The sequence below is a fragment of the Papaver somniferum genome, chromosome 7 (genome assembly GCF_003573695.1).
Source record: "Papaver somniferum cultivar HN1 chromosome 7, ASM357369v1, whole genome shotgun sequence".
Classification (NCBI taxonomy): domain Eukaryota; kingdom Viridiplantae; phylum Streptophyta; class Magnoliopsida; order Ranunculales; family Papaveraceae; genus Papaver; species Papaver somniferum.
The window spans coordinates 142,128,502-142,136,941 of NC_039364.1; the positions used below are offsets into that span (position 1 = coordinate 142,128,502).

Below are 8,440 nucleotides of genomic sequence, written 5' to 3' on the forward strand. Positions count from 1 at the left end.
TATTGTTGAATTTTAGAGACTTATTGATAGAAGCAATTCGCCGGGTATTAATAATGTCAATAATGTTCAGAACTGCTTAAAGACATGGACTCAAGATGCTGACGATGTTTCTTTCTTAGTTTCACATAAAGTAAATTTTGATACTATCACTATGTCGCATTTATGGAAATCCATATGTGAGCCGGTTTTTGAAGATATTCATAAAAATCTCAGAGACATGTAATACAGAGTTATGCACTTCCGTGACCAAACTAAAACCATTATAACCCCTCTACTCTCTCATAACAAGAATAATCATAATAATAGTACTATCACATGGATAGGACCTCCTAAGAATCAGACTAAGTTAAATATTGATGCTTATTTCATTATAGGTTCTAATATTGTTGGTTTTGCACCAATTATCAGAAATTTTACAAGGAAGTTGGTCAGGACAAAAGTTCTATCTAATTGGGATAGAGATGTTGAACAGGCTGAAGTTCTGGTAAAGATGGAAGTTGTGTTTCATGCCAAACAACTTCAACTTGATCAGTTCACCATTGAAGGAGATAAGAAAATTATGACAGAAGCTATGTGTGGCAGTTTAGGTTGTCTTAGATGGGAGGATCAACATATTATTCAGTAAGCTGAGGAGTTACTTCAAAGTTTCCGTAATTTTAAAGTTTGTTTTAGTCATAAGAAAGAAAATAAAGCAGCTGACAAGCTTGCCAAATTCATCAAAAGACACAACTGTTCCAGAATCTTTGAAGATGATATCTCTGTTGAAATGAAATTGCAACTATGTTACCATGAATCTCTGTCTTCTGGCCGAACTTATCAGTGTGTTTAGTTTGTTGTGTCCTTGTGATGTTTTTAGTTTGTTAGTGTGTTGGTATGTTTAGTTTTGTGTAGTTTGCTTGTACTCCTTTTATAAGCTTAGGCTAACCCCTATGGCTAGCTTAAGCTGCTAAATTGGCCATTAAGTGTTGCAAATCAAAAAAAAAAAAGTGGTATAAAAGTTAACACCACTTCTCTCTCCTAACAAGTGCTCGTAGTTCAACCAGCAGCGAGATTGAAACGCTGAATGATTCAGCGCTGAAAAAGTGATATTAAACGCTCACAAAAATCACACGGATCATAAAAAACACAAAATTCGATATGACGTCTGAAATTTAAAGCGCTGAACCAAACAACGCTGAAAAAGTGACCTTAGCGCTGAACGGTTCAGCGCTCACAAAAATCACACGGATTACAAAAATCACAAAATTCGATCTGACGTCTGAAATTTAAAACGCTGAACCAAACAGCGTTGGGCAGTGGTCCTACCTGACGTGGACTGCTAATTTAGCTGCTAGATTAGTAATACCATAAGGCTTAAGAGATTGCTCTAACTGACGTGGATTGGCAATCTATCTGCTAGATTAAAAGAACATAGGACTTAGCCCTACCGAAGATCCTCCATTTTCTTTAACCGATTAAATGCCTTCAAAAGGCCCAAAATAATGAAGCTACTTTGAACGCACACATCTGTGGAAATCGTGCGAAGCGTACCGAGTAACGCAAATCCGGTGCGCACAAATGGCCAGCGGGGTCATACTAGTGTAGGGTCATACTAGTGTATAGAGGTTTGAGGAATCTTCTCGAAGCTCCGCCTTGAAGCAGTAGAAAAACCCTAATAAACTCACCTATTCACAACTACTCCTCTTATCCACACAACAAACTCAGAAACTAGGAAAAAAAATCTGCAACGAGCTCAAAGACCTCATTTCTAACCCCTCCTAAAACCCTAAATCTCCATCTCTCTTCTCCGCAGTTACCTTGTTTGGTGAAGAAAATGGCGTCTGCTAATGCCGTATCTACTGCTTCGATGCTTAGTACTCCCAAACAGGTATACATATCTACTCCTTTCACCATTTCTGTAAATTCATTTATCGTTTTTATGTGGTTTAGTTTCGGTTATGTTGTAATTCAAAGCAATTGTGTTTCTGAATCGAAATTCTACATGTATACGGAGGTTTTAGTTTGAAAAGGAAACTCTTTTCGCTCTGTTAGGTTAGATGTCCATGGAGTTTAAGTTTATTTTTCGCTGGTTTCTTGAAAAATGAGCAGTGAAAAGACATGTTCTTGTGATGTTTCGATGTAATTGCTGTCAAATTTTGTAGTTTAAGCTTACTGTCTCAATTGAAGAGATGGTTATGAGGTTTTGTTGCTTTATTTGTGTTGTTTGGTTACTTGTCAAGGGTGTTTATCTAAGAGTGGGTATTTATGGATACGTGGATAATGCAGGTGACATCTAGAAGAATGAATCACGGGTCGAAGGTTCATTACAGGTCATCAAACCGAAGATTTTCTGTGCGTGCAGCTGCTAAGAGAATTGCGTTTGACCAGGATTCAAGGTCAGCGATGCAAGCCGGTATTGATAAACTTGCTGATGCTGTTGGGGTTACTCTTGGTCCCAGAGGTAGTCTATCTATCTCTTATGTTGTAGTCATATGTTTCATTACCATTTTGTCTTTCAGTAGGTATATGGTATTACTGATGGCCAATAGTAAAATTTGCAAGCTTTGTTTCTTGACCAATTTTTCTGGCTATCGATCAGGGAGGAATGTTGTTTTGGATGAGTTCGGTGCCCCAAAAGTAGTTAATGATGGAGTCACAATTGCTAGAGCTATTGAGCTTGCAGACCCCATGGAAAATGCTGGTGCAGCTCTTATAAGAGAGGTACAGAAACTTTATTATTATTTACATCTGTAGTCATGTTGGTGCTTTCTGTGAAGTTAATAGAATACACTAAGCCATTTTGGTCATAGTTTGATACTTCAATTTGGTGCTTGAACTTGGGTATACATATCAGGAATGTTTAGGAGCCTGTAATGTTTAATGACTAATTGGTTTATCTTGGACTCCAGGTGGCTAGCAAAACTAATGACTCCGCTGGTGATGGAACAACAACTGCCTCAGTACTCGCCCGGGAGATTATTAAGCTAGGTCTTCTTTCTGTTACTTCTGGTGCTAATCCAGTCTCAATTAAGAAAGGAATTGAGAAGACTGTGAATGGGCTAGTGGAAGAGTTGGAGAAAAGAGCCAGACCCATTAAAGGAGGTGAAGATATTAAAGGTAATCATATAATTCATTCCTTTGTATGATACGTATGGTGTCATGAATGAGGATAGGTCGGGTGTTTTTCCTACTTAGAGATATTGTTGTTTCATTAAAAGGTATTCCGATTACTTATAAATTCTAATATGCTTGCCAGTTGCACCTCAGTAACCTAATACCTTGTATGATTTTTTTCAGCTATTGCATCCATCTCTGCTGGTAATGACGATGTCATTGGTACCATGATTGCTGATGCAATCGACAAAGTTGGACCAGATGGTGTTTTGTCTATCGAGTCTTCGTCATCCTTTGAAACTACTGTTGAGGTGGAAGAAGGAATGGAGGTTTGTTTTCACATTTGCTGTTACTTTCCGTCATGGTTTCTGTTCATTAATGTTCTCGAATAGCTCCCAGTCCATGATAATTGTCTTCTCATTGCATTTGCAGATTGATAGAGGTTATATCTCCCCTCAGTTTGTCACAAACCCTGAGAAGCTGATTGCCGAATTTGAGAATGCAAGAGTCCTGATTACCGACCAAAAAATTACAGCGATTAAGGACATAATTCCTTTGTTGGAAAAGACCACTCAACTAAGGTCCCCCCTACTTATTATTGCTGAAGATGTCACTGGGGAGGCTTTGGCTACCTTGGTTGTGAACAAGTTGCGTGGTATTATCAATGTTGCTGCTATCAAAGCACCTGGTTTTGGTGAGAGGCGAAAGGCACTTCTTCAGGATATCGCAATCCTCACAGGTAGTACTTTTGTTTTCAACATTGGAGTTTTTAGGATCATTTTATTGATTACAAATATTTTCTATTCAGCCTTTGCTTGTTGCTTTGCTTTGGTGATTTGAGATGAAATGATTTCTCTGATGGACCTTGTTGTCTTTATCATTATTCAGGAGCTGAGTACCAGGCCACTGATCTAGGAATGTCGGTAGAGAACACTGAAGTTGATCAGCTTGGTGTGGCAAGAAAGGTAACTATCAGCAAGGACTCAACAACCATCATTGCCGATGCTGCATCAAAAGATGAAGTGCAGTCAAGAATTGCACAATTGAAGAAGGAGTTGTCTGAGACGGACTCTGTTTATGACTCTGAGAAACTGGCTGAGAGAATTGCCAAGCTATCGGGCGGAGTTGCTGTGATTAAAGTTGGTGCTGCAACAGAAACTGAGCTCGAGGACCGTAAGCTTCGTATTGAGGATGCTAAGAACGCTACTTTTGCTGCCATAGAGGAAGGTATTGTTCCCGGTGGTGGTGCTGCTTTGGTCCATTTGTCGACCTGTGTACCCAAAATTAAGGAAAGCATCGAAGACCCGGATGAAAGGCTAGGTGCAGATATTGTGCAAAAGGTAAGCTGTGACAGCCATGTTAATTTTTTTCTATCAGACTTTGCAAAGTATTGTTCTTTAGAAGTTATGCAGTGGCAGTGTTTTCATTTGTTATACAGCTGGTGGATTGAAAATATGAAAAGAAATGATGTCAATAGCATGGCTTACTTAGATTTGTGTTTTTCTTGTTTTGCACCTTACCCTTCAGCATCTGCAGGTTACTTACTGTAGGTTACGTATAGCCCAAAATAAACAAACAGGTTACTTACCTGGATATGCTTTTATTCTTTCCTGATGTTGATTAGTACTTAACAGCCAAAGTAATGGTTTGATTGTAGGCACTAGTAGCACCAGCTTCCCTGATTGCCCACAATGCAGGTGTGGAAGGGGAAGTGGTTGTTGAGAAGGTGAGATCGCGAGAGTGGGAGATTGGCTACAATGCAATGACAGACACATATGAGAATTTAATGGAGGCTGGAGTTATCGACCCAGCAAAAGTGACCAGGTGTGCACTGCAGAATGCTGCATCCGTGGCTGGGATGGTCCTGACCACACAAGCCATTGTTGTTGAGAAGCCTCAACCTAAGGCAGCAGTTCCTGGGGCAGCACAAGGCCTGCAAGTCTGATTTCCCTCGTAATTAACGGAATCGTTCACCTTTCCTTCTTGTAGTGCCAGTTGTGATATCAGAAATGACAAGGCCTTTTAGAAAATGAGAGTCTAGTTTGATTTGAAGTGGTTATTAAAGCTGAATTTTTGTATGAAAACGTAGGTGGTTACCAGGATTAATATTATTAACAGATCAAGAAAATTCTTCTGTGCATTTTATGTTGTTACCACCAAAACCTCATTTTTCTAATTCTGGGCCTTGCTTCTGTACAGTCGGTGAAGTAAAGTGTAGTTTTTGGTTGTATGACTTGCATGATAAAGCCTAAAAGGCTGACAAGTTGTACTGTTAGTGTTAAAGGCGAGGCTGTCCTAATTTTAATTTGATAAAGAGCCCAAAACTTGACCGTAAAACTCTTGGCCTTGCACATATGCTACCCTCTGAGAGAGCCAGATCAGAGATTCGCTAAATTATTTGTGACCACATGTCGACTTGGTGTGCGTGCAAACAGACTTGCGGGTGATACTAGAGTTGGCAACTTGGGACCATCAAAGTCCAGGCTGAAGACATTGCGCTCCAGAGAGTCTCGAGAGGAAGACTAGCAGAACCGATTAATCTCACTCGCACTCCTAGAAGCCCATCTTTTACTTCTGTCTCTCTCTATCCTATAATGAACGTACAGCGTCAGAGATCCGAAAGAGAAATTTTCATATCCATACAGGCATACATCATATCATACTGGGTCGCATTTCAATCGACTCTGAAATTCCTTTTGGCATATAGAGACATGGAAGGGACCTTAAGTTTTTGCTCTTCTGTTTCTTACTCTGATTCGTTAGATTACTTTATCTTTTTTCTTTTTCACTCTTGTCTATTGTATGATTAGACTTGAAGTATTAATTTACCGATGTGTACATGACACGATAAATGGACATGGGGAGCCAAAGGGTAAGGGAGAACATCAACTTCTTTAGACTTTGTTCATTCGATTTTGGAACGTCATTTTCCTGCAAGATTCTTGTAATTTATGGATTTTTTTTTTTTTTTGACATTTCTAGTTTTGTGTCCCTTGCAGAATCTGACCTACCATAGGCCCATAAGCCACGTAAAATAAGATTCTTCACCCACCAAACAATAAAGCTCTATAGACGACGTTTATCAATTTCGTGCTCCTTACCGGTATTTCAAATTTTCAAAATGAAATGAGCCGTTTGAAATGTTCCTATGCTAATTTTCCATGGTTTCCTCATGTTTCACTATGTTCATCGACACTAGGTATAACATGTGCTGTACGAACACGAAATCCTCTGATTTTGTGCGTTTACACATATATCATTCAGATTAAATTTTATAAATTTTATATCGTTGAGAACAGTTTAAAAGACTTTTTTTTTTTTTTTGAAAATTACTTATATTGAAAGAAAAAGATTACATACGGTTATCCAAAATGTTGGTTTTCCTTATCTCATCCAGAGGATTTGAGATATTAGTGTCTACCAACATAATGTTAACTCCATTTTGTAAGCTAGAAATATTAGCTGAATTAGAAAAACAAACATCAGATAGTAAAGCAGAATTTAAAAAATGTGGCATCAGCACCCATTGTTGTTTATGAATTCCTTGCTTACGCGCTTCTTTTGCCAAAGTGTCTGCCACTTCGTTGCCATTCCTGTTCTTAAACATAAAACCCAAAAAGTTTTCACATGTCTTCAAAATCTTCACAGCTTCAGAAACTATGGCTTTGTTTCTCCAAAAGATGTTGCTCTGCTTGTCCTGAGCATAAAGGATGAGCCTCTGACAATCACCTTCCACTGAGAAGTTCTTTAGGTCCATTCTTTTTGCCCAGTTTGTTGTTTCCAGCATACTCAGAGCCTCTGCTTCTTCTGCTGTGGAGGCCCTGAAAGTCCCACCTGTGGCTTGGATTGCACCACCTGTATCATCTCTCAGAATTATACCATATCCAGCAGGAGTAGAAAAATCAAACCAAGAAGCATCAAAGTTTATTTTGAGATGGTTTACTTGGGGTTTTGACCATCTACTAGCATTTATATCAATATGACTATGTAACACAGAAGTGGTATTATTTATAACTCCATGTTTTAATTGTCTCAGAGGAGCCCAAAAAGCCAAGTGCCTCTGAACAGCAAGAGATAGTTGAATGCTTGTTGTTGATTTGGATTGAAAGATTCGTAGACATCTTTCTTTCCAAATCAACCAACATTTAGTTGTCATGATTTCTATCTCAGAGTTTTCATATATATCTGCTATCCAGTTAGAATACATTTGTGCAAAAGAGTAATCTAAATTACTACTATGATTTATACCCACAACAGGAGGCAGTAAAGCCACCGATTTAGCATAAGGGCATTAAAAAAACAAGTGCTTTAAAGATTCACATTCATGATCACAGAAAATGCATTTTATATTTATATCATCCATATGTTCACTCAGTTTTTTCCTAACAGGTAAGGCATTATGAATACACTTCCATAAGAAATTTTTTATTCTTTGCGATACATTCAACTTCCAAAAAGATTTCCAAAAAACAGTTATATCAGTATTAATGGAAGCCAGAGAAGGATTTTTCAGTTTTTTGTACATTGATTAAACCGTAAAATTTCCGTCATTTGTAAGCAGCCAACGTAATCTGTCTTGTTTCAACGTACCATTCATATTTGTGAAAATTCTAATTCCTAGAATCTTATCAGCAATTTCCGAAGTAAAGCTACTTTTAACTTTCGTAACATTCCACTTTTTAGTATTTGAGTCTAACAACTCAGATACAAGTGTTAAGAGATTGTGTTTATTACCACAGTAAGATATTAGGTTTTGTTCCATACCTGGTATCCAAATGTCAGTCCAAATGTTGATAGACTTACCGTCGCCTACCTCCCAGCAACTGAATTTGTGTATTAGAGAAACCCCCTGCATAATGCATCCCCACATCCACGAAGCATTGTAATGTTTTTTGGCATAGAAAATAGTTGAGGTTTTAAAATATTTGTTTTTAAGAACAGTGCCTAATAGAGTATTCTGATGTGTTACTATCCTCCAAGCTAGTTTAGCGATCATTGCCTTATTCATTTTATTTGCTTCCTTAAAGCCTAGACCACCTACTTCGACTGGTTCACACATAAAGCCCCAACTGATTGGATAGTAAAGTTAGAGTTTTTTTGTTTTCCCCACCAAAAGTCCCTTTGGACAGCATCAATTTTGTCAGTGATTTTTATAGGCAAAGAAAAGCAGCCCATTTGGTATATGGGCAGGCTAGATAAAGCAGAATTAATAAGGACTTTTTTACTTGCTTGAACCAAGGTTGTGCCATTCCAACTTTGAGCTCTGTTTTCCATATTGGTGACAATCTTATCAAAAGTCTTGATTTTTGATCTATCAATAAATAAAGGAGCTCCTAAGTAGGAATCT

At 38.2% G+C, this 8,440-nt stretch overlaps 2 protein-coding genes across 2 annotated transcripts; one reads left to right on the forward strand and one right to left on the reverse strand.

Moving 5' to 3' along the window:
• Nucleotides 1-1,659: 1,659 nt before the first annotated feature.
• On the forward strand, nt 1,660-5,269 carry LOC113298619 (ruBisCO large subunit-binding protein subunit alpha-like). Its single transcript, XM_026547400.1, has 8 exons — nt 1,660-1,867; nt 2,266-2,440; nt 2,579-2,700; nt 2,889-3,096; nt 3,277-3,422; nt 3,526-3,832; nt 3,982-4,433; nt 4,751-5,269. The coding sequence occupies exons 1-8, from the start codon at nt 1,814-1,816 to the stop codon at nt 5,036-5,038; spliced, it is 1,752 nt and encodes a 583-aa protein (XP_026403185.1). The 5' UTR covers nt 1,660-1,813; the 3' UTR covers nt 5,039-5,269.
• A 1,176-nt stretch (nt 5,270-6,445) lies between these two features.
• Nucleotides 6,446-7,300, reverse strand: LOC113295325. Its single transcript, XM_026543671.1, has one exon. The coding sequence runs from the start codon at nt 7,298-7,300 to the stop codon at nt 6,446-6,448; it is 855 nt and encodes a 284-aa protein (XP_026399456.1).
• Nucleotides 7,301-8,440: the final 1,140 nt, after the last annotated feature.